The 26,906-nt window shown below is 62.7% G+C and overlaps 3 protein-coding genes across 5 annotated transcripts in view; all 3 read left to right on the forward strand.

Annotated features, from left to right (window-relative positions):
• Positions 1-3,239: 3,239 nt before the first annotated feature.
• Positions 3,240-10,007, forward strand: LOC307115150 (keratin, type I cytoskeletal 42; the record flags this gene model as incomplete). Its single annotated transcript, XM_079798207.1, has 8 exons — positions 3,240-3,704; positions 5,951-6,033; positions 6,150-6,306; positions 7,379-7,540; positions 8,153-8,278; positions 8,536-8,756; positions 9,729-9,778; positions 9,910-10,007. The coding sequence occupies 8 exons, from the start codon at positions 3,240-3,242 to the stop codon at positions 10,005-10,007; spliced, it is 1,362 nt and encodes a 453-aa protein (XP_079654333.1).
• A 2,260-nt stretch (positions 10,008-12,267) lies between these two features.
• On the forward strand, positions 12,268-17,326 carry KRT17 (keratin 17). Its single transcript, XM_079798206.1, has 8 exons — positions 12,268-12,722; positions 13,820-13,902; positions 14,267-14,423; positions 14,952-15,113; positions 15,763-15,888; positions 15,981-16,201; positions 16,301-16,326; positions 17,141-17,326. Exons 1-8 carry the CDS (start codon positions 12,291-12,293, stop codon positions 17,233-17,235), a joined length of 1,302 nt encoding a protein of 433 aa, XP_079654332.1. The 5' UTR covers positions 12,268-12,290; the 3' UTR covers positions 17,236-17,326.
• Positions 17,327-18,102: 776 nt separating this feature from the next.
• The window catches only part of LOC307115144 (keratin, type I cytoskeletal 16), a 29,676-nt gene continuing 20,872 nt past the window's right edge, over positions 18,103-26,906 (forward strand). The window contains exons 1-7 of one of the 3 annotated variants that reach the window (XM_079798200.1): positions 18,103-18,167; positions 23,038-23,193; positions 25,279-25,455; positions 25,937-26,019; positions 26,168-26,324; positions 26,412-26,573; positions 26,668-26,793. In XM_079798200.1, coding sequence (XP_079654326.1) covers positions 25,285-25,455; positions 25,937-26,019; positions 26,168-26,324; positions 26,412-26,573; positions 26,668-26,793 — 699 coding nt within the window. In that variant the 5' untranslated portion in view covers positions 18,103-18,167; positions 23,038-23,193; positions 25,279-25,284. Of the gene's footprint in view, positions 18,168-23,037; positions 23,194-24,720; positions 24,816-24,847; positions 25,456-25,936; positions 26,020-26,167; positions 26,325-26,411; positions 26,574-26,667; positions 26,794-26,906 lie in introns of those variants that run through there. The other 2 variants (XM_079798201.1, XM_079798198.1) reach the window with 2 other exon arrangements.

Below are 26,906 nucleotides of genomic sequence, written 5' to 3' on the forward strand. Positions count from 1 at the left end.
AAGGTGGGGTGGTGACAGTTCACACGTGGGGTCCTGTAGGAGCCAAGGTCAGCTGGGCAGCTATGGATTGGGCCCCATCCACATCAATATGCCCTTATGGAACATCAGGTGTGTCCTGGGCCCTCAGGTCGCCTAGACCTTGTACCCCCATCACCATCACAGGTCGGGGTGGGGGGGTCCCAGGGACCCTCCCGTAGCACCTGGTCCTGTCCCAGTCCCCCCTGTGAACAACCCCCCCGAGAGGAGACTCATGACCTTGAGTTAGTCCAGCCTCGGGCTGGTGTGAGGTCCCTGGGGGATGCTGGGAGCCATTCCCTGTGGCCTCCCCTGCTTGTTCCCCTCCCCGCTTGTGCTGGATTCCCAGCAGCCTCTGGGGCTGGATCTCGTCCTCCTTTGCCTCTCATCCTCGAAGTGGGCCAAGATGCTGATGACTGTGGGGGCTGCCAGGGGCCTCTCCCTGCTGGGGGTGGAGGGCAGGCCCGGGCAGGAGGCATCGTGGCTGAGAGGCCCTCTCCCGGCTCCTGCCAGGCCTTCCTCCCCGGCAGGGAGCGTGGGAGCTGCCAGGGCCCTGGGTCCAGGCCTGGCTCTGCCGCTAATGCCCGGGTCAAGCGCCCTGAGCCTTGGTTTCCTCCCAGGGAGCGCCGCTGGGCAGAGCTGGTGAGGGCCGACCCTGGGCTGCGAGGGGGGCATGGCGGGCCTCCTTGGACCTGCCAGGGGTGGCCGCACACTCGGGAGGGCGAGCGGCCTTCCTGGGCTCTGACTCTGCCCTTTGGCCTGGGGAGAGGGGCTGAGGGGGCCTGTCCTTCAGCACTTGGGGCCTTTCTGCCAGAGGGGGCTCCACAGAGCCGGGCAAAGGGCCCGCGAGTCACTGGTGCAGGGAAACTGAGGCCCAGTCAGGGTGAGGGAGCTGGAGAGGGGCGAGTGGTGGTGATGGGGCCGAGGGCTTGGTGGTTTTGAAGGGAGGGGAAAGGTTGACAGATTCTTTGCCCCTTTATTTAAAAAAAAAAAAAGATTTTAGAGAGAAAGGAAGGGAGAGGGAGAGAGAGAGAGAAACATCGATGAGAGAGAAACGTTGATCGGCTGCCTCCTACACTGTGGTCAAGCCAGCAACCTGGGCGTGTGCTCTGACCGGGAATCGAACTGGCGACCTCTTGGCGCATGGTTCGACACTCAACCATTGAGCCACACCGGCCAGGCTCTCTGCCCCTTTAAACTGAGCCTCAAGGCCAAGGTCTAGGGACTTCGGAGGCGGGCTCCAGGGAGAGGCACTGAGGACAGTTGGTGCCTCACGGCCCGGCCCCTCCCCAGGTCCCTGCTCTGCTCCGGGTTCAGTGCTGGAAGGTGGGCATCCCTTCCGTGAGGGAGTGAGGCCTGCCTGGGGGAGAGGAGGAAGCCGTCAGCCCTGGGGGGGGGGGGGGTTTCTGGGAGAGCGGCTCTCTTCACTGCATGTCCTTCTGTGTGAGGGGACCCGCGGGGGCAGGGCCTGCCACTGGGGCACCGAGGTGACCTCAGGTTCTGTTGGTTCCCTCTCCTCCCCCAAGACAGTGTTGGAGTGCCAGGGAGTCCTTCCTTTAAAAAAAAAAAATTATATATATATATATATATATATATATATATATATATATATATATTATTGATTTCAGAGAGGAAGGAAGAGGTAGAGAGAGATAGAAACATCAATGATGAGAGAGAATTATTGATCTGCCGCCTCCTGCACGCCCCCTACTGGGCACGGAGCCCACAACCTGGACATGTGCCCTGACCGACGGGGAATCGAACTGTGACCTCCTGGTTCGTAGGCTGAAGCTCAACCACTGAGCCACGCCGGCCGGGCCAGGAAGTCCTCCTTGATGTCTAACCTCATGGAACAACCCTAGTGGCCTGACCTTGGCTTTGAGCCCCTCCCCTCCACCCCCCAGCCACCCTCAGAACCCCCAGACTTCTTAGGCAGGGCGGAAGCAGGATAAGATTGGGGTTCGCCCCGTCTCCCCCAGATGGCACGTGCTGTCCCCACTCTTCAAGCCAGGAAACACCGTGGTCAGAGGCCACCCGCTCTCTCAGCAGAAAGTCTTTCCAGCCGTCGAGTCTCTTCAGAGGAGCTCCCGCTGCACGGAAACCCTGACTCCCTCCCTGTCCCCGTGTGTGGCGGAGCGCCCAGGCCACCCGCAAGCTTCCCGGGGGGGGGCAGGCTCGCCCTCCCCTGCCCGTCCCGCGGGCCCTGGCCTTCCCTGGAAGCTCCCCATGCAGACAGGCCTGTGACGCCAGCGCCCTGGCAGGGCCTAAATCATTAGCGCCGCCGAGATTAGGCCGGTAATCGCCTTGTCGGCAGGCGGTGGCGGGTGCCAGCCGCCAGGATGTGGGATCATGCTGCTCCCTGGCAGGGCAGGGCGCAGGCGCAGAGCCCACGGAGGGGCACCCTGCCCCTCAGACCCTGCTCCTCCCCCTCATGCCTCCTAGTGGGGGGCCCTCGGCAGTGGCTTTTCTCAGGCACTGGGGCGGGGAGGGGATGAGCAGGAGTGGTCACCCTAACCCCCCTCTCCAGAGTCCTTCAGAGACGGGAGACAGGCATTATCCCCATTTTACCAAGGAGGAAGCTGAGGCTCGTGACCTGACCCCCTATAAGATCCAAAGCTCCCAGAGGTCTGCAGTGTGTCTGTTCCCCTTAGACAAGGGGCTCCCCAGGCCAGGGCCACAGACTTGGGAGGGCCCCCAGAGACCTGGGGGCTCCCCGGGTCAGAGGCAGATTCACCCTCTCAGCCTGAGGGGCTCCTTAGGGTGCTTGGACCTGGGCGAGGGTGTCCCCCAAGTCTCACAGTCTCCTGGGGACCAGGAATGCTGGGTGGGGGTCAGGGCAGCCCCGGGGTTCAGGCCTGTGGAGCCTTGTCCCTGGGCTGGGTTCTCCGCTCCCCCCAGAATGAGCTCAGAGGCCTAATTGCTGCTGCGGATGGAGGATCACCCTGGCCTGGGGCTGCGGCTCCAAGGCCACCTTTGTTTGTGAACAATGGGCTCCTGAGAGGCCGGGCCCAGGCCAGGCTCGGGCAGGAGAGGGGCCTGGGGGTGCACTCAGCATGTCCAGCCTGAGCCCCAGGCCCTGGGCGGCTGATACAGAAGCAAATTACGGGGCTGGGGTTCTGGCTCTGACTTCAAGGACCCGGGGCCCAGCCCCCTCCAGCCGGGCTATAAAGCGCTGCTCAGGGTCTCTGTCCAGACCACGCACTGCTCCCGGCCCCGCGGACACCATGGCTGCCACCACCACCAGCTTCCGCCAGTTCTCCACCTCCGGCTCTCTCAAGGGCCTGGGCATGCCCACCGGGGGTTTCTCTCGGGTGTCCACGGTCCGCGTCGGGGGCGCCTGCCGAGCCCCCAGCCTCCTGGGAGGCGGGAGCTGCGGCAACATGTCGGTCACTTCGTCCCGCTTCCTGGCGGGCATGGGGGGTGGCTACAGCGGGGGCTACTCCTGCAACCTGGGTGGGGGCTACGGCCCCAGCTACAGCGTGTCGGACGCCCTGCTGGGGGGCGGCGAGAAGGAGACCATGCAGAACCTCAACGACCGCCTGGCCTCCTACCTGGAGAAGGTGCGCGCCCTGGAGGAGGCCAACGCCGACCTGGAGGTGAAGATCCGCGACTGGTACAAGAAGCAGGGCCCCGAGCCTGCCCGGGACTACAGCCACTACTTCAAGGCCATCGAGGAGCTGAAGAGCAAGGTGCGTGGACCAGCCGGCTCCCTGCCCTCTGCCCTCTGCCCTCTGCCCTCTGCCCTTAGTACCTGCTTCTGACTCATCCCATCCCACCTGAGTGAACATTCCTACCTTAGGTCTCCATCATTCATTCACTCCCTGGTCTCAGGCCTGGAGGACACCCCGTGCAGGGAGGTTGTTTGGAGTTCTCTCTTTCGGGAGGGGGGGCAGGGAACGTGTGTTGGGGTGGTGATGGAGGAGCAAGCAGGGGGGCTCCAGAACCTCGAAGGCAGCAGACGGCATCCCAGGTATAGAGGATGGTGTGGGCAGAGGCACAGAGGTGGGGGAGAGTTTGGTGCTAGCTGCTGGGGGAGGGAACCTGAGCAGGGAAGGCACCAGAGCCATTCCCCTCTGGCTCTGCCTGCCTCACCTCCTCCAGGCAGTCCTCCTGGATGGATGGCACTTGCCTCTTCCCCCCAGATCTTGGGGTTCCTTCAACACGTTGAGGTTCAGTCGAGGCCCTGCTCATTGTGCGGATTTCACTGAGTTTGGCAGGTACTCATGGCTGCCTTTGTTGTGGGTCCTCCTCACTCCCTTCGTGCGGGTCACTCTGGGGGCTCCTGAGGGCAGAGCCCGCGTCTCTCTTGGAGATTGGGGGGTGGGTCCTGAAGGAAGGAGCTGTGTCTTTCTTCTCAGACTGGAAGCTTCAGGGAAGGGATTTCTCTTAGTCTGATGGATCTCTCTCTCTCTCTCTCTCTCTCTCTCTCTCTCTCTCTCTCTCCCTCTAAGAACATGGCCGTGGCATTCTGTGAACGAGGCACTTGGGTTTTCTGCACGAACCCGCCCTTGCAGGGTCCTACGGTGTTGCAACCCCAGAGGCAGCTGGGAGGTCAATGGGGGCCAGAGAGCCAGGCTGAGGGCCGCAGGGGTGCGGCCTGGCTGGCGCCCGTGGTCAGGCTTGCCGTTTCCTGGTGGAGAACCAGGCGTGGTGCTGCCTTTCGGGGGGCTTTGCGGGTTCCTGCCCGGGACCTGCGCCAGGCGGGGAATTCCTGCAGCTGTTCCCTGGCAGCAGAGCTACTGGGAGAGCCAGATCAGATACTGGGCTTGGTCTGGGCAGCGGGGCGCCCAGGGGAGCCCTGGTGAGTCAGTGTGTTCCCCAATCCATTCGGGGTCGACCAGTTCCTCACCACCAACCCCAGGGCACCCCGCACCAGGCCTCCACCTCTCTGAGTCACTGTGCCCCTCAGGGGTTTTGGCAATGGCCCCGGCCCCTCTCGGACCCAATCAGCATCCTGAGCAGGAAGGTGAGTGGGACGGACCCACTGAGGCCTGGGGTGGCTAACAAACTGCCCCCCCCCCCCGCCCCCGGCTCAGTCTGGAAACCTGGGGCCTGACCCAGGATGAGCTTCCCGCCAAAGCTCCCCTCTCTTACACCTTCTACACTCCAGCCCTCAGCCTTCCAAAAATTCCAAATTCCACCCTGCCCATCTGTTCCGTCCGGGCCTCGCTCGCCCCACCAACTCCTTGGATCTTGATTGGAGTTTCTCTTGGGCATTTCTCACAACAACAACGACAGCAGCAGTAATAATAACGAACCCTCTGCTCCTTCCCGAGTCTTCCCTGTTCTCCCTTAAACCTCCCGATGACCCAGTGGGAAGAGAAAACGTTGCCCTAGGTTTGCGGTGGGGCCAGTGTAACCTCCCTAATTAATTAATCACCTAATTAAACGAGTGTTTCCTCGGGGCCAACTCTGGCCCAGGTGCCATGCCCAGAGCTGGGGATTCTAAAGGGAAGGAGACAGACGTGGCCTGGTCCCCTGAATCTCAGAGTCCACGGGAGGAGGAAATAAAAAAAGTCACGGAAAAATCACCCTCGGGAGAAGTGCCGTGGAAGAGGGAGGGGCAGGGAGGAGGTATGTCCGGAAGGAGGGACCCCGGTGGGGAATTGAGGAGGGCTTCCTGGAGGAGGTGGCAACTGCGTCTAGAGGTGAAGTTCATTGGGAAAGAGGGCGTCAGGTCCCGGTGGCTTGGGCAGTGACCCCATGGCTGTTGAGGGGTATACATGGGTCCCCTGGCATCATGGTTACCTATGCCTGGGCCCAGGGCCCCTACCACTCTGGGAGTCCCCCAGCCGGGTCCTCAGAGGAGGAGACCACACCACAGGGACCCTCCTTCACTGGGGCACACTCTCCAAAGAGCTGCGAGAGGGGAGCAGAGTCTTCCCGGGGCCGCTGAGGGTGCTTGCTCACGGAGCCCATCATCGTTCCCCCCCAGATCCTGGCCGCCACCATCGACAATGCCAGCCTGGTGCTGCAGATCGACAACGCCCGCCTGGCAGCCGACGACTTCCGCACCAAGTGAGTCTGGGCCCTGCACGTCACCGAGCCCTCTGTGTGCACGGGCGGGGGGGGGGGGGGGGGGGGGGCGGGGTGGCCTTGTGGTCCCCCATGGCTCATGCCTCCACCCCTCCCAGGTACGAGATGGAGCTGAACCTGCGCATGAGCGTGGAGGCCGACACCAACGGCCTGCGCCGGGTGCTGGACGAGCTGACCCTGGCCAGGGCCGACCTGGAGATGCAGATCGAGAACCTGAAGGAGGAGCTGGCCTACCTGAGGAAGAACCACGAGGAGGTGAGGCCAGCTGGGGGGTGACTGCAGGAGAAACTCGCCTGGGAACAAGCAAGGCTGGGGCCTCCCAATCTGCCTGGGCCAGGGCCCTGCTCTGCACCCAGTGCCCAGCCAGGGTGGGTGCCCGGCCCTGACCTGGGTGACCCTCGGAGGGCCCTGGGGGAGGCCTGGAGGGCCCTCTCCCCACCACGACACTTTCCATGTCCCCGAAGGCACGGCCCGCTGTGAGGTGGCAGTTGGTGATCTAATGAGGCCGCAGTCTAAGAACACGCATGCTGATTACTAGTTAATTACAGGGGTGATAATAATCTGCCCAGCACATGGCAGTGATTCACAGCAAAGGTCTCAGCTGGCACCAACACCAGCGCTGTGAGAAGGGTGCGCGTTCTCCCCTTCACCGGTGACGAGACAGAGGCTCAGAGCGGCTCAGGGATTTCTCCAAGGCCGCACAGGCGTCTTCCCTCCAATCTGTCCGACCCGTGTCCACATCCAGGTCCAACTCCGCCACTCTGCCACCTCTCCCACCTCCTTTTGCAGAGAACTCTGGATCCCAGGGACCCCAAGACTCAACCCAAAACCCTGCGGGGGGACTAATGAGCCTGTGGGCTTCCTTCTCAGCTGACCTCTGGGCTGCTCTGAGCGAGGGGAGCCCGATCCCCGAGTATCAGAAGCCCAGACAGTGTCTCCGATTGGCTTTGAGGCTGGTTGTAGGGATTGCGTTTCCTAACGAGGTCTGGTCCTTGGGGCTGCTTTCCCGCTGCGGTGCTGCGTGGTCGGCAGTGGGTGACGAGGGTGGTGAGCTTGTCCTGGCTCGTCCCCTCTCATGACAGAGAGTTGGGGATGGACACACAGCACACGTTGGGGATGGACCCCGAGTGTGTGTTGGGGAAGATGTTTGATATCCACAGCCCCGGGAGCTATGACAGCTGCCTCCACCTTCAGGGTGAGGAGCTGTTGGCCTGTCTGTGTCTGTCTGTCTGGCATCGACGCCTGTGTCCCCCAGGTGGAGGAGGCGGGGCCGCAGGCTCTCTCCCCAGGTGGCCCTGGGTGAGCTCCTGCTCTCCTCTCTGCCCAGGAAATGAACGCCCTGCGAGGCCAGGTCGGGGGGGATGTCAGCGTGGAGATGGACGCCGCCCCCGGCGTGGACCTGAGCCGCATCCTGAACGAGATGCGCGACCAGTACGAGAAGATAGCGGAGAAGAACCGCAAGGACGCCGAGGACTGGTTCTTCACCAAGGTGGGTGGCCTGCGTGAGCAGGTGTGCTGTGCGCACACCTGTGCGTGCATGTGCTGTGTGCGGAGTGTGGGCTGGAGAACGTGTAGCCGCACAGACTGTGCCATCTGGAAGGACTCTTGGAAACCAGTTGGACCAACCCTCAAGTTTAGATGCGGATCGGGAGGCCCAGAGAGGCCCCAGGCTCACAGCTCCCAGCATCCCCCACTGCGGCCTGGGAACCAGGGCTCCCCGCAGCGAGGGCTTCTCCCGCACAGGCCTTTGTAGGAATGTGTGCGTTTGGATGCATAACTCAGACCCGTAGGAAACACGTGGAGAAGCGTCAGTTCCCCGGGACAGGAACAGGCACAGGAAGACAAGACCCAGGCCTGTCTGAGCAGCGCTCGCAGCTCAGGGGCAGCAGCCCATGCAGATGCCTGCAACGCAGGGCGAATCCCGCTGGGGGCCCATGTGGGCACCGAGGGGGTCTGTGTGCACGTGTGTTTGGGGCCCCACAGAGGCCAGCGAGGCGCTGGCAGAGCAAGTCCGGGAGGTCAGGGCTCAGGGGTGGCCCCTGTCCCCCGCCCCACCTCCACACGCCGCCTCCTCAAGCCCCCACGGCCCTCCTGCTTCCAGACGGAGGAGCTGAACCGCGAGGTGGCCACCAACACCGAGGCCCTGCAGAGCCACCGGACGGAGATCTCCGAGCTCCGCCGCTCCGTGCAGAACCTGGAGATTGAGCTGCAGTCCCAGCTCAGCATGGTAGGGCTTCCATCCCTCCCCTCCCTGCCTCCCTGCCTCGTCCCTGTCAGCCCAGGGTACCCCGGCCGCGTGGACCCCCACTCGGAGAGCCAGACTCCCTCACCGTGTCACTTCCACAGTGACAGGGCCCCTCGCTGCCCCAGTTACCACCCCGCCTAGTTACTGGCTGCACCCACAACCCCCCAGGGGGGCTCCTCCTCTGGGTGGGGAAGGGTCCCGTCTCGGTCTCACCCACCCACCCGCGCTTTGGCCCACAGAAAGCATCGCTGGAGGGCAGCCTTGCGGAGACCGAGGCGCGCTACGGGGCGCAGCTGGCCCAGCTGCAGGGGCTCATCGGCAGCATCGAGCAGCAGCTGGGCGAGCTGCGCTGTGACATGGAGCGTCAGAACCACGAGTACCAGGTGCTGCTGGACGTGAAGACGCGGCTGGAGCAGGAGATCGCCACCTACCGCCGCCTGCTGGAGGGCGAGGACGCCCAGTGAGCGGGGGGGGGCACCCGGGCCCATGCTTCCCCCAGGGAGGGGCAGCCCCAGCAAAGGCCAGGAGGAGGTGTGGAGGCTCGCAGGGGGGCGACACGGAGACGGCTGGCTGGGGTCCGGCCGTGAGGAGCACGGAAGGCCACCTTAAAGCCGGTGACTCGGTGGTGTAGGCATGGGGGTGCCAGGGAGCGGCTTTGCACAGGATGGTACGATCAAGAGGTCTCAGAGCGTTCACTCTGGCTGCAGATGGACAGCTGCATCAGCGAGGCCAGGGGGTCACGGGGACCTGCCAGGAGGCTGGAGCAGGGGGTCGGGCTGCCTTGCTGGGAGGAAGGGGCAGGGGCAGGGGCAGGGGCAGGGAAAGGCCTGGGCGTGGGGGCGAGCGTGGCTCACAGCGGGACTCAATCAGAGCTGAGTGGGCACGCGAAGGCCTGGGTAACGATGACCCTGGGTTTCTGGTTCCCATGACTTGCGGTTGGCGACGCCATTACCCAGGATGGCATGAGGACCGGGGCGGCCATCTGGTTTGGAGCTGGGCAGGTGGATCGGGCCCTCCCTACTGTAAAGGGGCTGAGACCGTCCTGGAGTCTCCATGCTTAGTCATGTCTTCCAGCTTTTTTGTATCCTGAAGATGGTGAAGTCCGCCTATAGTCTAACCACAGTCTCTCTTGCTTCAATCGAGTCTATTTGGTGGGCCCTTCTCCTTGTAAACCCCGGGCTAGCTGCAAAGGGCCTCTGGGCCTCTGTTGGGGTGCCCCCTTGCTGTACTCCTGCCCACTGGGCCTGTGCCCTTTGACCCTTGCGGTTGCCATTCTTTTCCGTGCCCTCCCAGCTGGGATTCCTCTTTGATTTTCTGGGACCTCTCTCCCCTCACCCTGGGGCTCCCCAGCTGCTTCTCCTCCCGGGGGATGGGGCTCCCAGCCAGCACCCCTGGGTGCCTGGGTTGACAGGTCCCCTCTCCCTCCCTGCAGCCTGGCCAACCAGTACTCCTCGTTCCTGGCCTCACAGCCCACGCGGGAAGGTAAGGGTCTGCCCCATCCTGCCCAGGGGAGGCGGGAGAGTCAGAGGACCCTTCTGTGTGGGAGACGGGGCGGGGGAGGGGGGTGCCTCCGGCCTGAGGTTCCCTGCCCCTCCCCCACCTTCCCTCTGCAGCCACCGTGACCAGCCGCCAGGTGCGCACCATCGTGGAGGAAGTCCAGGATGGCAAGGTGGTCACCTCCCGGGAGCAGGTCCACCGCTCTACCCACTGAGCCCTTCCCACTCGCAACAGCCCAGCCTCGAGGGTCACGGGGCAGCCATCGCCTCCAGCCCCCAGCCCGCTACTGCTGGGCCCCACGTGCCCGTCGGGCCACGGCCCGAGAGCTGTTGCCTTTCTGTACCCGCTTCCCGCAGCCCTCGCGGAGGGGCCGCCCGAGTGGGCCCCAGTGACCACTATTAAAGCTTGGCCTGAAGTTCAATGCCTCCTGGGGTCCGGTGTGGTCATTGGTGTGGGGCGGTGTGGGCTGAGGGATAGGGGGGAGGAGGAGAGTCTGTTAAATTTTGGGGTGGTGGATGCCCGGCTGGCGTGGCTCAGTGGTTGAGCATTGACCTGTGAACCAGGAGGTCGTGGTTTGATTCCCGGTCAGGGCACATGCCCAGGTTGCGGGCTCGATCCCCAGGGTGAGGCGTGCAAGAGAGAGCCCATCAGTGATTCTCTCTCATCATTGATGCTTCTGTCTCTCCCTCTCCCATCCTCTCTGAAATCAATAAACATACATATAAAAAATTTTGGGGGTGGTGCTTGTCACCTGCCAACCAGTTCTATCCACCTCAGCCAGGCCTGGGGCTCCTGGGAGGATGAGAGGAAGGAGGCAGGAGGACCTAGGGCTCAGGGATGGGCCAGCCCCACAAGCTGGGACCGTGTCTGAGAACCAGCCCCTGGGTCGCCATTGCCTGTGCGGGCCCCTGGGTTCCCAGGGAGCTGTGCCTATTCTAGAAGCTCCCGCCTTCGCCTCGGTCTGGGGGAGAGAGGTCGGGCAGGGGGCTTCCTGAAGGGTGATCCGGAACCTGGGTGGGTGAGAGGAGGTGGCAGCGGCACAGCCCGGGAAACCAGACCGGCTCTGCCCAGCTTGGGGGTGTGTGTGGGGCGGGGTGACCGCTGTGGAAGTGAGCGTGGGGGGCTGTCTTGTTTGCTTTGGTGGCTTGGCAGCTGCCGGGCTATTGGGGAATCTCTGTCGGCGGCTGGCGGGGGCTGTCCGGGCCTGCCTGGGAAGTGGAAGCCATTGGCAGCCTGAGACACGACCACATTCCGCCCAACCTGTCTGCTGGGGCCTGGGACCCAGGCCGGGCCTGGGGTGGTGGGCAGGGCAGGGGGGCGCTGAAGGGCGGCTCAGGGTCCATCCCGAAGCCCATGTGTGTGTGGGGGGACTGGCTGGGAGGGCCCCAGGAAGGCCCTCTTCTTGGGCAGTGTCCTTCGACAGGAGCGAAGGTGAATGCCCTCACCTTACCCCGAGGCCCCTTGGGGTGCAGGAGGGCTAGGGAGGTAGAAGGGGGCCTGGCCTTCGGTTCTCCTAGTTCCCTCTGACCACGAGGCTTTCCCCGCAGCGGTCATTTCCCCATCTGGTAGCTAAGCTCCTCTTTGCCCACTCAAGCCCTCCGCCCCCCTGTCAGGGAGTCCTGGGGTTGGGGCAGGTCAGAACACTGGCCAGATGGACTTGTAGCCCCTAAGAGTGCTCCCCTGGGATCAGGGCTGGGCAGAGGGGGGCAGTGTGCCGGGGTCCCCTGGGGAGGGGTCTGGAGCTGTGGGATGAGGAGTGAGACGCTGCCAGCCCAGTTCTGCAGGTGTGGGGGGCAGCGGGACACGATCCCTCTCAATCCCCTGTCTCCTTAGCTATAAAATGGGGTGGTCAGCTGAGACCTGACAGCCTGACTGTGTTGTGTGCTGAGCCTGGTGGTTTAGGTCCAGGTGCCAAGGCGGGATGGGGGCTCCATCCTCGCTGCCTCCCCAGCCCACAGCCCTGGGCCGTGTAGCCTGGTGTGCGTTGAAGGACAGTAACCCCAGGCTGGGGTGGAGGGGGGAGAGGGGAGCTGCTGGGTTCAACTGATTCCCTACCGGGCCCAGGGTCCAGGTGGGCTGGGCTGGGCTGGCAGCTGCCTGGGAGGGCCTGGGACGGTGACATCCTGCCTCTCCTCTTCCCCGTATTAGGTCATGGGAAAGCGTAGCTCGAGGGCCTGCCTGAATCACAGGTGACGGCTTAAGAACAGAGACAGGCGCACACGCACATGCAGACGCCCAGCATGGGGGTTCGGAGAAATGAGGCAAAGCCCGGTGGTGGGAGGGGAGGGGGCCCACAGGCACCTGGGAGCTGGCCGCCCGCCAGGGGTGATGAAAGCCCAGGGGAATGGAAAGAGGAGCAAGCCTATTGTCCTCGCTCCCCCGCCCACTGCTCGGCCTGTTATAAAGGAGCAGGCGGCCCCAGCCACCAAGGCACCTCAGGCTTCTCTCCTCTCCAGCCCTCTCGCTCTGCGCCTGCCTGCCACCCGCTGCCACCACCATGACCACCACCATCCGCCAGTTCACCTCCTCCAGCTCCATCAAGGGCTCCTCGGGCCTGGGGGGCGGTTCGTCCCGCACCTCCTGCCGCCTGTCTAGCGGCCTGGGTGCCGGCTCCTGCAGGCTGGGGTCCGCCAGTGGCCTGGGCAGTGCCCTGGGGAGCGGCAGCTACTCCAGCTGCTACAGCTTCGGCTCTGGCGGTGGCTATGGCAGCAGCTTTGGGGGTGTCGACGGGCTGCTGGGGGGCGGCGAGAAGGCCACCATGCAGAACCTCAACGACCGCCTGGCCTCCTACCTGGACAAGGTGCGCGCCCTGGAGGCGGCCAACACGGAGCTGGAGGTGAAGATCCGGGACTGGTACCAGAAGCAGGCCCCGGGGCCCGCCCGCGACTACAGCCACTACTACCACGCCATCGAGGACCTGAAGAGCAAGGTGGGGCGCTGGGGCCGGGGCTGTGGGGACCATGGCTTCTCCCGCCTCTCCTGCCCAACCTGGAACCTAGCCTGGGCGCTGTCACCCAGCCTCAGGGGGCCCAGGACAGCTCGGCTCCAGCGTGGCCTCTGGGAGCCCACCTTGGGGCTGCTCTTTGGTCATGTTATTCGTTTTGGGGGGGCAGCAGGCTGGGCCAGGGGCAAGCAGGCCTCAGGGAGCTCCTTCGAGGCTCCGTGTCCTCATCCCAGAGCGTCTTGCTACCTCGTGGGTGATAGGATCAGGCGAATGGACACATCTGGAGGGCTGGGCGGGCTCAGGAGGCTGCGGGGTGTGTGGGCACCTCTCTCCTTGGAGCCCGAGGGGGTTTGGGGCAATGGTGGGGTCAGGGGTCTGAGTGAGCATCCCATGGCACCTGCTGGGAGGCGGAGACAGGAAAGAGGGGGCGGGGCCTCAGAAGGCCGCTTTGGAGCCTTATTTGGGGATTTTTTCTGGCTTCCCCATCCCTCCTGCTGCTCCCTCAAGAACTGGGCTGAGCAAACCAGGGTGGGGGGAGTGGGGGGCGTGGGGGCGGGGAGCTGCCCACTGGAGCCCTCGGCCAAGGTTTAGCAGGAGTGGAGACTTCTGATTGGAAAATACTCTTTAGTGAGGACTCTTTTAGTCTCCCTTTTGGGGGAGACTCTCAGGGGCACCATCTCCCCGGCTGTAAAGTGTGGGGGTTGCCCACATCCCCTCTGCTTTCTGGGCTTCTGGGACAGCTTCTGCCGGGAGGCATCCCCTCCCCGCCCTCCCCCCCACGTTCTCGGGCTCCCCCCGCATTCCCAGCCTGAGAGCTCCCGGGCGGGCTGCCTGCTCTGGGAGTCTGTGCTGGGGAGGTAGGTCCTGGGGGAACTGGAGGCAAGTTTCAACGCATTAGACTCATGCTGGCCCGAACTTTGTCAACAATTACACACAAGAAGGGAGAGAGGCTGGGCGGGAGGGGAGTCCTCCTGAAGAAAGCGGCCACATCCTGGCCCGCAGGCAGGAAGGCCCATCTCAGAACCCTGGTCAGGGCTGAACCACCCCCACCCCGTGACCCGACTCTCCCCCCACCTCCCCAGATCCTCACGGCCACCGTGGACAACGCCAGCATCCTGCTGCAGATCGACAATGCCCGCCTGGCTGCTGATGACTTCCGTACCAAGTGAGCCTTCACCACTGAGCTGGGGAGGCCCTGGGGACCCGTCAGTTGCTTGTGATACCGGCCAAGAGCTGGGGGGGGGGGGGGGGGGAGTCTACCTCTTAGTCCAGGATGCAGCAAAGTTTGAAGGTCGGAGGGCTGAGGTGGTAGAGGAGAGCAAGAGGAGGCAGGAGGGAGAAGTAGGAAGCCAGGTGGGGTACGGCCTTGCCCTGCCTGTTCCCAGGGCCCCAGGGCTGGAGTTTGCTTCCACCCCTCGCCATCTTCATTCTTCATAAGCCCGTGGCGCCCTGGCGAAAGCAGGGTGCTGGCCAGGACCTGGACCTGCCAGTCCAGGTGTCCAGATGGAAGTCTCCGGTTCCCTTTGCAGGTTTGAGACCGAGCAGGCCCTGCGGGTGAGCGTGGAGGCCGACATCAACGGCCTGCGCCGGGTGCTGGACGAGCTGACCCTGGCCAGGGCCGACCTGGAGATGCAGATCGAGAACCTGAAGGAGGAGCTGGCCTACCTGAGGAAGAACCACGAGGAGGTGAGGTGGACGGGGTGGCAGGTGCTCCAGGGCTGGCCACCTTGCAGGGCTGCCCTGGCTGAGGAGCCCTGATCCCGGGGTCCAGAGCCAGCGTGCAGGCCAGCCTCCTTCCTGCTTCCCTGCATCGGAGGAACCTCCCAGGGGCCCGCAGGGGCCTCTTCGGCCCTCCCCCGCTTTAACCTTCCTCCCAAGGACAGGGTCTAAGTGAAGAGGCCTCCTTGTCCTAGCTCAAACCCTTGAACCTGGGCCCCATGCAGAAGTTTGGAAATGAGAGGGGATATTCTGGGGGCACAGGCCCGAGAATGAGATTTTATCTTTGGGGGAAGACATAGAACCTACCCTCAGGGTGCCCGCAGTCTGATGGGGGAGGCAGAACCCATACAGAGCAGGTGAACAAGTGGTTAGGAGGGTCAGAGGGTAGAGGGCAGGCAGAATGAGGGAGGGGTCTGGAGAGCTTGTGTGGGAAGGGTTGGAGTGAGAGACCAGGGCAGGCCCGGATGCCCACACCACAGTCCCCGTCCTCCACAGGAGATGAACTCCCTGCGAGGCCAGGTGGGCGGCGAGATCAACGTGGAGATGGACGCCGCCCCGGGCGTGGACCTGAGCCGCATCTTGTCCGAGATGCGCGACCAGTATGAGAAGATGGCAGAGAAGAACCGCAAGGACGCCGAGGACTGGTTCTTCAGCAAGGTACGGGCTGCTGGGCCTCTCCCAGCGGATGGGGTGCAAGAACCGAGTCCCCACAGCAAGCCCAGGGCCTGACATCTTGGGGGCACCCTCTCCTCAGTGAGCCAAGTGCACCCCAGGAGTTCAGGCTCATCTATGGCATCAACGGGCTTGGAGCTTGGCTAAAGCTAGGATCTGGGGATGGGAGAGGGGAGCCCCACTCAGGAACACAGCCAAAGGATAAAGGCCCCGGGACCCTCCACCTCTCCTGTAAGAAGTCCGGAACTGGCACCAGGGGCCTGGCTACTGATCCTTTGCAGGGGAGGGGGACGGGACCCATTAGGGTTCTTAAGTTTCCTACTCTTGCACCTTCCACCTGTAGGGATTAAAGTTAAAATTTAACATATTCCCAAGGTTTCGGGACTTTGGGAAGTGGGAAGCTGATGAGAGACACTCCTCCCATAGTCAGGTTTAGGAGGAGGGCTGAGTGGCCCAGGGGAGGTCAGCAAGGAGAACAGGGTCAGGGGGGTTATGGGGTGTGTGGGGGGGGGTCCCATGTGCCTGTCTGGGCACAGAATGGGTCCTGCGCTGAGGATATGCAGGGCGTGGTGGTTGTCTGACTTGGAGAAGGGATCCCAGGCCCACTCAGCACCGCCCTGTGTTCTGTCCGCAGACCGAGGAGCTGAACCGCGAGGTGGCCACCAACACGGAGCTGGTGCAGAGCAGCAAGAGCGAGATCTCCGAGCTCCGGCGCACCGTGCAGGCCCTGGAGATCGAGCTGCAGTCCCAGCTCAGCATGGTAGGGGCGCGGCCAGGCCTGGGGTGGGCCCCGGGGCCCCACAGGGGGCACCGACCACCTTCCCTGACCCTGCTCCTCCTGCCTTCCTGCAGAAAGCATCCCTGGAGGGCAGCCTGGCGGAGACGGAGAGCCGCTACTGCGTGCAGCTGTCCCAGATCCAGGGGCTGATCGGCAGCGTGGAGGAGCAGCTGGCCCAGCTGCGCTGTGAGATGGAGCAGCAGAGCCAGGACTACAAGATCCTGCTGGACGTGAAGACGCGTCTGGAGCAAGAGATCACCACCTACCGCCGCCTGCTGGAGGGAGAGGACGCCCAGTGAGTGGGGGCCTGGGGCCAGGGCTGGGGGCCAGGGCTGGGGGCGGGGCTGGAGATCTCAGACCCACATCTGATCTCCCCTCTCTGTTTTCTTTGCAGCCTGACTCAGTACAAGCCCAAAGAACGTAAGAATCTTGGATCGTGGTCTCTGCGGGCGGGGCAGCATGGGGCAGGCACCCATCTGCACCTTGCTGGGGGAGGGTCCCCCGGAGCTCCAGGAAATGATGGCTGGTCTTTAGTGAGGGTGGGGGAAGGGACTCATTAGGGTTCAGGGTTGATGCTCAGGGGAATCAGACAGGGAGACACTGTCTGGCCCAATGGGGGCAGGGCTGGGAGATGGTCCTTAATCCTGGAGTCCTAGTGTGATGGGGGAAACATGGTCCTAGCTCTGGAGACCGTCCTCTGATGGGGAGGCAGGGACAAGGTCTCATGACCTTTGCCCTGAGCCCCTGCAGATGAGTGAAAGCAGCCCCGACTCTGGCTCTAGCCTGGTGGGAGAAAGGGGCTGGGTCCTTGTCCTCCAGATCCCAGTCTGATGGGGAACATAACACCCTAGCCTGATGGAGGTGTTGGGGACCTGCCCTTGGAGAGCCCAGCCCAGGCTGATGGGGGAGACAGGAGCATAGACCATGCCCCGGAGACTGCAGAGAAATGGAGTTAGACCCCATGTGGTGGGCACCCCGTCTGTGAGGTGCCGCTCTTGCCGATAGGACACGTGGGTCAGAGTCACCCCACCCACGTGGGGGGCCGGGGCGCCAGCAGCGGGACAAGCTGGAAGGGAGGGAGCAGTGAGGGCAGAGGGACACGTGTGGGGGTGATGCCGAGGAGCAGCAGAGGCGTGGACGCCGTGGCTGTGGGGGAAAGAGCGGCTCCTCGCAGGGTGGGGCTGAGCCAGGCTCCCTGGGCCCCTGCCCCCCTCTGAGTGTCTGTCTCCTGCAGCCGTGACCACCCGTCAGGTGCGCACGATTGTGGAAGAGGTGCAGGACGGCAAGGTCATCTCCTCCCGCGAGCAGATCCACCAGACCACCCGCTGAGGACCCTGCTCCCCTGCCGGCCCCCCAGGCCCTCATCAGCCCTGCAGCCTCGACCTCCCCAGCCTGAGCCCCGTGGCTCCCCATCCCTTCCCCATCCCTTCCCCATCCCTTCCCCATCCCCCCTGCCTGACCAATAAAGCTTGTTGACTCAGATGTGGAATGCCTCCTGATTTCGGCCACTAAGTGGGCCCCAGTGAGAGATGGGTGAACAGAAGTGGGGGCGGGGGATGGGGCAGGGGAGGAGTCCTCGGATGGACGCCCACTGTTGTTGACTTAGAGTCTCGGACCAGGGTAAGGAGTAGGTCTGGGCAGAGCTTGTGTGCGGTGGTCCCAGCGACGGTGGTGCAGGCCGGGCCAGACCCGGGTGCGGTCAGTGTATGGGGGGGGGCGGGGTCTTAGGTGGCCTCCTCGTGGCCTCTAAGTGAGTGTGTGGCCTCGGGCAGTCGCTTCTCCTTGCTGAACCTCATTCTCTCATCCATAAACGGGGGAGCAGATTTCAGGTGTGGGAGCTAGAGGCCCACGGGGTGTTGCATCCAGTCAATTGCTCCTCGAGGTCCCTCCTCTGAGAGGGGCAGGGGTGGGACAGGACAGAAGTCTGGGTTCTCTTGGGAGAGGCACCGGGGGAGGGGAGATGGTTAGGGCCCCCCGTTGCCTAAGAGAAAGGTGGAGTCTCCCAGGAATGTTTCCTTAAATGGTCAGCTGCCGCTCGGGATGGGGTGCTGGGGCGTAGGTTGTACTGGGGAGCAGCACCATCCTCCCTGGCAGCCTGCAGGTGGGGTGGTGGGAAATGCATCCTGGGGCGGGGCCAGGCAGCCCCGCGCAGCCCCGCCCAGGACCCTCTGGGCCCCGCCCCTTTCAGGGGAGGAGCAGCTGGGGAGGAGCCTGACACCAGGAAGTCTGCCTTTGAGTGAATCCGGAAACCATGGGGTGGGGTGAGCCTGCTTTCCTGGTCTTTTTCGAGAAGTGGGAGTGGGTGGAAGGGATGAGTGAGAGGAGGGGTGCCCCCACACCCCAATTCACTGACAGGCCTGGGACTGTCTGCTGCCGCACAATCAGACCTGGGTGTCCCCACACCTGCTGGATCCTGGTGCCTGGAGACGGAGGGCGGGGCTTGGGCGGGGAGGGGGCAGGAGCCGGTGGGGCAGTGGCAGCCGCGCTGTCTAGGAAGTGGGCAGCTGGGGTGGGGCTCTGGGCAGGTCCCAGGCTCGCGCTGGACCCCAGAAGCCACAGGAAGCGAGGAGTGAGATGAGCCCCAGCTAACGGCCCTTCTGGCCCTGACACTGGGGAGGGTGAGGACGGCGAGCTCCTTCCCATGGCTGTCGCCCGGACCCCAGGCCTGCAGCGGCCACTGCAGCTCTCCATGCGGCCGGGCCTGCAGGTGTTGCTGTCAGAGGCTGGCGCCTCTCAGCTGCCTGAGCAGCAGCCAGGACAAGGATGCAGGGCGGGCAGGTGGCATCGTATCCCCAGGCCCCCCCACCGCACATCCGGCCACAACCAGCAGAACCAGCCTGGGCTGAGGATGGCTCCTCCGGAGGGTGATCTCATTTATTTGAACAACCTTCCTAGGAAGCAGGAAGGCTCTGGAAGAGGAGCCTCCTTGTGTGAACGGGGACACTGAGGCTCTGAGGAGCAGTGACTCAGCCCTTGCCTGGAGCCCGGCATGTCAGGGGTGGAGCAAGGTGCTGCGGGAGAGGCTGTGCTGGGAAGAGGAACCGGGAGCCCCACCTCCTGCCCAGCCTCAGGCTGGGAGGCAGCGGTTCTCTCTCCACAGACGGGGCGCCTCCTACGAAGCAGCGGCTGCGGAGGGGTCAGAGTGTGGGGCTGGCCAGGGCTTCTCTTCTTGTTCTTTTATTTTATTTTTATTGTTGCCCCTCTGCTGGGGAAGGAGACCCTGCCCACAAAGGGAGGGGGTGGGTGGCTCAGGAGGCCATAACAGGGAGCAGCCCGATGTGCTGAGAACTGAGTTAGGAGAGGCAGTGGCTGGCATGCTGGGGTTGGGGTTCACGGGAGATAGTCCTGGGCCCCAAGGGGATGCCCTCTCTCTCTGGAAGTGCTCAACCCAGGCCTGGGCAGGTGGGGGCCACAGGGCACAGACTAGGTTCAGGGGACTATGGCCTCTTGGGGATGGCATGAGAAACTTTGGTGGCTTTTTCTGGGCACCCCAAGCAGACCCAGTGGCTGGGGACATTGCCTGTGGCTGGACTGGGAGACCCGGCTGTGGGCTCTATAGAGTCTCATGGTTCATCCGTACCCACCCACTCACGGCACAAAATGTTTTGCCCGAACAGTTAACCGGTCGGTAACTGCCCTCAGCCTCAGCGTGCCTCACCCACTCTTTTAGGATGGACACCCACCCACCTGATTCCCAGGCTCAGGCCCCATGGGTAGCCAGCCCCTGAGACTTCCTCCACCACTCCACGCCCTGGGAGGGTGATCACGGGCAGCACACTGCCCATGATACTGCCCTGCTCTGTGCCTGGGTCTGCATGGGGCCCCGGGGGAAGCTAGAGACACGGGCCCTGGCCTGCAGGGACCCCAAGGGACCCTAGCCTAGGAGGGTGAGCACGGCACAGTGGGGGGCTGACAATACGCCCTTTGCCCTAATGCAGTGTGGGCCTCCTGTGCCGTCCATGCCGTGGGTGGCTGAGGAGAACAGCGGGACCAGAGCCAGGACAGTTCTCCCACCAGGCACAGGGCTCAGGCTGCAACTGACATTGACCCAGCCATGGGCTTCCCTGAGGGTTGTGTAGACCATTGTGAGGGGCGGTGACGGCCCCTGCCCTCAGAAGAGGGGCATCAAACATGGGGGAGCTTGGCGTTCAGATTCACCCAGATCCTGGGACCAGTCATGGGGCCAGCGCCTGAGTCAGGGACATTTGTTCACCCCCAGAGAGCCTGCCCCACCCTCTGTAGGCCCCTCACCCTATCACAGCTGAGCACTGTATTGGGATTGTCTCTGCCCCCAGTCCTTCCAAATGGTATGCCCTCAGCGTTTCTCTTCTTGTTTGTTTGTTGTTCGTTTGTTTGTTTTTGTTTTTGCATATCAATGCACATAGTAGGTGCTTTATAAATATCTGTGAATAAATGCAATGTTGTCACCAATCTGTGCTAGGTGCTTTATTTATTTAGCCTCTAACATGCCTGTGAAGTAGTGCTGATCTTCCCATTTCTCAGAGAAGTAAACTGAGGCCCAGAGAGGCACAAAGACTTGTCCAATATCTGGTCCCTGCTTGCCTGACTCCAGACTGCTCTGTCCTGGCCCATCCAGCCTCTTCTCTCCTCATCCTCCCCTGGAGCCCATGGATCTGGCTGCCACCAGGAGCTGAGGGCCCTGCAGCCCCTTCTTCTCTCCCCTCAGCCTCCTTGGGGCCTCCTTCCCCCAAGCCTGGCTGGTTACCAGAAAGAAAACAGTCCTAGGACCTGCCTTGTCCTGGTGATGCTGTGCAGTGGGCTGATGCTATGCAGTGGACTGATGCTGTGCAGTGGGCTGATGCTGTGCAGTGGGCTGATGCTGGTGCAGTGGGCTGATGCTGTGCAGTGGGCTGATGCTGTGCAGTGAGCTGATGCTGTGCAGTGGGCTGATGCTGTGCAGTGAGCTGATGCTGGTGCAGTGGGCTGATGCTGGTGCAGTGGGCTGATGCTGTGCAGTGGGCTGATGCTGTGCAGTGGGCTGAGGCTGATGCAGTTGGCTGATGCTGTGCAGTGGGCTGAGGCTGTGCAGTGGGCTGATGCTGTGCAGTGGGCTGATGCCAATGCAGTGGACTGATGTTGATACAGTGGGCTGAGGCTGTGCAGTGGGCTGATGCTGGTGCAGTGGGCTGATGCTGGTACAGTGGGCTGATGCTGATGCAGTGAGCTGATGTTGATGCAGTGGGCTGATGCTATGCAGTGGGCTGATGCTGTGCAGTGGGCTGATGCTGTGCAGTGGGCTGTGGCTGATGCAGTGGGCTGATGCTGTGCAGTGGGCTGAGGCTGTGCAGTGGGCTGATGCTGTGCAGTGGGCTGAGGCTGATGCAGTGGGCTGATGCTGTGCAGTGGGCTGATGCTGTGCAGTGAGCTGATGCTGTGCAGTGGGCTGATGCTGTGCAGTGGGCTGAGGCTGATGCAGTGGGCTGATGCTGTGCAGTGGGCTGATGCTGGTGCAGTGGGCTGAGGCTGTGCAGTGGGCTGATGCTGGTGCAGTGGGCTGATGCTGTGCAGTGAGCCAGAGCAGGGCCCAGGGATCTGGATAGAATGCTGGTGATCAGTCAGAGTTGTGAATCTGGCAAGTGGAGGCGTGGCATTGGCCAATAATATTTCCTGGCCAACTCTGGAATGAGATGACCTCATACCCGAGATGGGACGGCCCCAGGAGAGAGGAATGAGGCGAACCCACTGCCTGGAGGTGCTCTGTGCCCACCGGCCTGGTGATCCTGGCGCTTGGCAACCCTGGGGCAGGTGTAATGGAGGAAATGCTCCCCACTCCTTCTCTGCCAGCTCAGATCGTCTGAGGCCCAGCTGGAGCCTCCGCTGGTTCAGCCACCTTCCCAGGAGGGTCTCAGAGGCAGCCCCTCCTTTACCGCTGGGCCGGGAGCTGGTAACACTCACCCAGCTGCATCCCGAGGGCAGAGCGTCTCAGGGTTTCCGGCACTCGGTGCTGCATTCCCACCTCAGTGTTCTCCCCGGGTCAGGTCATAAGGTGCAAGGTCAGCGACTGTGTCACATCTCCCCCTCTCCCCGCCGCCTGCGCCCCCAGTGCCGGCGTGTGGTGGGTGCTTGGTCTGTGGTGTTGACTGAGTGGCTCGATGGGTTGGTCAGCAACTTTATTCCTACAGCTTCTCAGCCCAGGCAGCTCCCTGGGCCTTCAGCGCTGGGCCTGTGTGCACCCCTCCCCGCACCTGCAGGGGTGGGGGAGGGGCAGTGGTCCAACTAGAAAGGAGGCGGAGGCTGTGCTGGGGACAGAGAGGCAAAGCTCGCAGAGCGGGGTTCGGGTTCGAGTCCCTGCTCCTCGGCCTCCATGCTGTGTAACCTGGGGAAAGTCTCTCACTCTCTTTGGTGGGAGCTTGGTGGCCTTTGGTGACCTCAAAGGTCATTTCCAGTTCTGAGGGTGACGAGTCTGTAGTCGGCCCTGACCTCCAGGCCCACCCTGACGCCTGGGATGGTAGGATTCTTTTGTCCAAAATTCCAAGCCCCCTTTACCCATTTGCGGAGTGTGGGGAGGGAGGGAGCATCTCCCAGGCTTAGTCCTAAAGGCGTGTGCTGGGCACCAGCTCTGCTAATACCACTGGGCCCTGTGCCCACAGCCAAATGACTGACGGGGCGCCATGTAGTACTGGCAAAGCCTGGCTCTGCTGAGGCAGAGCGTTTCAAGGTGGTATCGCCCAGCAGCGCTCAGGCTGAGGCAGGCCCTACCTGCTCCTCACCTTGACAGAGGCACCTCCGAGCAAGGACAGTGGCCAGCTCTGTGGGTCACCCCTCAGGCCCCCCCCAAGGAGGCCTCTGATTTTGGGTCTAGACCCTCCCAATCCCGCCTCCAGCCCTTGGGCCAAGGTCATGCCCACTGTGGGCAGGGCTCCTTCCAGGGCGGTAGATGAGCACAGACACACCTTGGTCCCTGCCTCTAAGACACTGTGTGCGAGGGGGGCTGTTAGGGGCAGAAACAGAACAGCGGGTCCTCGCCATAGCTGTAAGACACATTAATCACGCTCTGTTATTCTTGATTGTTCTGCTCTGATTAGAGAAAGCACATTCTGACCTGGCTGAGAGTTGTAGGCCCCGGGACATGGGAGTCAACCTCGGAACGCGTCCATTCTCCTTTTCCAGAACTGCCTGTCATCACGGAAACTTGAACAAGCTTGTTGCCAAAACAATCTGGTCCCGGAGGTGCCCTCCCTTTGCGACCACCAGCCTGCCTTGCCTGGAACCCGTAACGGTTATCCCTTGCCCGCTTCCCCATGCCTGTCACTCCTACTTTCCCGGGTAATTTCGTCCTTCTTCCCAATGTAAGCATATGGAGGGGTGCAGAGCAGGTGGTCGTGATGGCCTGCTGCTCTCCCTACTGCCGGCAGTATTGGGATAAACACTCATACATGATTCAACCCTGTGCCTGCTCAATTGGCTCAGGTAGTGGTGATAGGCAGCTCGGACCCGTGCCGTGTTCGGTGTCAGAGAAGGCCCGAGCTCGGTTCTAGTCCCAGATTAGTGACTTTAGGGGAATCGCCCCCTCTCTGGGTTTCCCTCTACTTCACAGGATGAGCTCAAGACAAAGATGTATGTTGGGGATGCATAGAGAGAGTGGCTCAGGGTGGTGGAAAGGGCTCAAGCTGAACAAATGGACAGACTGGGTCTTGGGAAGCCCACTTACCCTTCCAGTTCCCTGTCTGTGGACTAGTGGCAGGGACAGGCTCTCAGGGAACCGTGTGGCACGTGTAGGACACTCTATACAACTACTGAGCGTGGCAGGTGACCGGAGAGCCACCTTCCCATCTCCCTCAACTGAATGAGAGGGACCAGCCAGGAATCTGTGGACACTTGAGAGACAACTTCTGGGAACTGAACCCTGGACACAGTGTGGGGACTCAAAGCCCACAGGGGTCAGGGGTCACTCATGGCACTAGTAGCAGGACAGAGACCCCCTCCCATCACAGTGTATAGTGGGTCCCAGTATAGGTGGAGCAATGTATTCGAGGTGGGTTGCTCATGAGCACAGAGAGGAGGGCAGGGGTGTGGGAGGGAGGTGCCAGGAGGAGGTGGGCTTGAGGAGGTAGGTGAGGGGCATCTGTGCTGGGAAAAAAAGGGTGGGGGGCTGAAGGAGCTGGTGAGGGTCAGAGCTGGCCATCGGGGAGGGGTCGTTCATGCACGTTCCTCTGTGGCTGGTGGTGTGTCCTCCCCTTTTACAGATAGAAACCCCTGAGGCTCAGAGGGGCTGAAGGGCTGCCTATGCCAGGCAGCTGTAAGGGGCAGAGCCGGGGTTGAAGCTGCCAGCTGGCCAGCTCCACGGGGCGGGCTGGTTCCATGGTGCACACCACTTCTGGGGGTTTTGGGGGCTCAAAGGCAGCCTCCAGGGGAGAGAAAGTGATCAAATCTGTAGAACTAGAAGGGACTCCAAGACCACCCGGTCCAGCCTGGTCACTTTGCTGAAGGAAACAGGCCCAGAGAGGGCAGGTGAGGGGTCTCAGGTCACACAGTGAGCGAGGCAGAGCCAGGCCAGGAACAAGCTCCATCCCGAGAGGGCCCTGGGACCGCACGGCTGAGGCTGTCACCGTGGGGCAGGGAGTCTTCACCGGGCTGACTCACTGCCCGGGGACGCAGCCGACACAAAGCCGCCTGGGCCAAGGCCCTGCTGTCCCCTCGGGCTCCGGGAACAGGAGCCGATCCTGCCGCCCAGCCTGAGTCACCACCCACTGGCTTTTGTGTGTGTTTTCTCTCGGCCCCACACCCCCAAAGCTGGGTGGGAACTCCCGAGCAGCACAGCGAAGTGAGTCGACCCCGGGCTGAGTAATCCGGAGTGGGGAGTTGGACGGGACCTGGAGTGATGAAACCCGGAGGGGAACCCGGAGTCAGCAGTTGGGAGGGCCCCGCCTTCCCAGGGACATATAAAGGTGCCGGGGCTCCAGGAGCCCAGCATCCTCCCGTCTTCCTGAGCACCTCTCTCTTCTCTCTGCCGACTCACTCGCTCACTCACTCACCTCCCTCCTCGGCACCATGACCACCTGCAGCCGCCAGTTCTCCTCCTCCGGCTCCATGAAGGGCTCCTGTGGCATTGGCGGTGGCTCCAGCCGCATGTCCTCCGTCCTGGCTGGAGGGTCCTGCCGGGCCTCCAACGCCTTCGGGGGCATGTCCTCCTCCCGCTTCTCCTCCGGGGGAGCCTGCGGGCTGGGAGGCGGCTATGGCGGTGGCTTCAGCAGTGGCAGCTTTGGTGGAGGCCTGGGTAGTGGCTTCGGAGGAGGATATGGTGGTGGCCTTGGTGGTGGCTTCGGTGGTGGCCTCGGTGGTGGCTATGGTGGTGGCTTCGGTGCTAGCTTCGGGGTTGCTGATAGCGGCCTCCTCTCTGGCAACGAGAAGGTGACCATGCAGAACCTCAACGACCGCCTGGCCTCCTACCTGGACAAGGTGCGCGCCCTGGAGGAGGCCAACGCCGACCTGGAGGTCAAGATCCGTGACTGGTACCAGAGGCAGCGGCCCAGTGAGGTCAAGGACTACAGCCACTACTTCAAGACCATCGAGGACCTCAGGAACAAGGTGGGTGGGCCAGGGGGGTGGCTCTGGTGGGTGGAGCACTAAGGGAGGTGCTGGCTGCAGTGGCCCTTAGAAAACCACTTGCTAGCATCTCCATTTTACAGACAGGGAGACTGAGGCTGGCCTGGGGGCAGTGGCCTGGGGGCAGTGGCCAAGTGCCACTCAGAGAAGTGGTGGTTGGGGGTCCTTTTTCAGCATTGAGGTGTCTGAGCTGGGTCTGGGACCCTGCCTCTCTTATTTCCCTGCGTGTGCAGCTTCTCTCAGATTTGGGCCCAGGATGGGGTGGTGGAAGATGCAGGTGCATTCCCTACACACCCTGAGCTGGGTGGGAAGGCACCCCAAGCTGGCTGGAGAAGCATAGAGCCTGACCTGCCAGCCAGGAACCCCCAAATGTGGGGAGACTTCCGTCTCCCCTCTGTGTTCTTCGCCCCTGAGCAGCGGGATCGTGGTTAATGCTGCCTCCCACCCTTTGCCCCCTCTGCAGATCATCACAGCCACCATTGAGAATGCTCAGCCCATTCTGCAGATTGACAATGCCAGGCTGGCAGCTGACGACTTCAGGACCAAGTGAGCCTCCTGGTGGCGGGGCTGAGGGCTGAGAGCAGAGGGCAGGGGAAGGGGGCGAAAGTGGGGCTGTCTGTCCAGGGGCACCAGCAGGGCTTGAGCCTCAGAGGCCTCATGGATGCAACCTGATGCCCTGACCTCTGTCCACCAGGTATGAGCATGAGCTGGCCCTGCGCCAGAGCGTGGAGGCCGACATCAACGGCCTGCGCCGGGTGCTGGACGAGCTGACCCTGGCCAGGGCCGACCTGGAGATGCAGATCGAGAGCCTGAAGGAGGAGCTGGCCTACCTGAGGAAGAACCACGAGGAGGTGAGGCGGCTGCTGGCATTGTTGGTGGGAGGCGGGGTCAGCGGGGTATAGATGCTGAGCTGACTCCCTCTCGCCATCCCTTCCTAGGAGATGCTTGCCCTGCGGGGTCAGACTGGCGGGGACGTCAACGTGGAGATGGACGCTGCCCCCGGTGTGGACCTGAGCCGCATCCTGAATGAGATGCGAGACCAGTACGAGCAGATGGCAGAGAAGAACCGCCGAGACGCCGAGGCCTGGTTCCTGAGCAAGGTGGGGCTGGGCCCTCGGGCCTCCCGCAGGACTTCCCAGCCAGGGGACCGCCGCTGGAGTGCCTCACACCTTCTGCTCTTTTTTCCCGTCTCAGACCGACGAGCTGAACAGAGAAGTGGCCTCCAACAGCGAGCTGGTGCAGACTACCCGCAGCGAGGTGACCGAGCTCCGGAGGGTGCTCCAGGGCCTGGAGATTGAGCTGCAGTCCCAGCTCAGCATGGTATGAAAACCCGGCCCCCAACCCCCAAGTCACCAGTAATGGACACCAACCCCTCAACACTGCCACAATAGTTCCACCTCTCTTTCCCCAAGAGTGGGGCTGAAGGGATCCTT

This window comes from Cnephaeus nilssonii, assembly GCF_951640355.1.
Source record: "Cnephaeus nilssonii genome assembly, chromosome: 19".
Taxonomy (NCBI): domain Eukaryota; kingdom Metazoa; phylum Chordata; class Mammalia; order Chiroptera; family Vespertilionidae; genus Cnephaeus; species Cnephaeus nilssonii.

What these genes read in the sequence shown, in the direction of transcription:
- KRT17 (XM_079798206.1), top strand. Translation starts at nt 12,291, where the DNA reads ATGACCACCACCATCCGCCAGTTCACCTCCTCCAGCTCCATCAAGGGC. An exon ending in TCGAGGACCTGAAGAGCAAG is followed by an intron (nt 12,723 to 13,819) that starts GTGGGGCGCTGG and finishes CCACCTCCCCAG; the next exon opens with ATCCTCACGGCCACCGTGGA. An exon ending in AGGACTGGTTCTTCAGCAAG is followed by an intron (nt 15,114 to 15,762) that starts GTACGGGCTGCT and finishes TTCTGTCCGCAG; the next exon opens with ACCGAGGAGCTGAACCGCGA.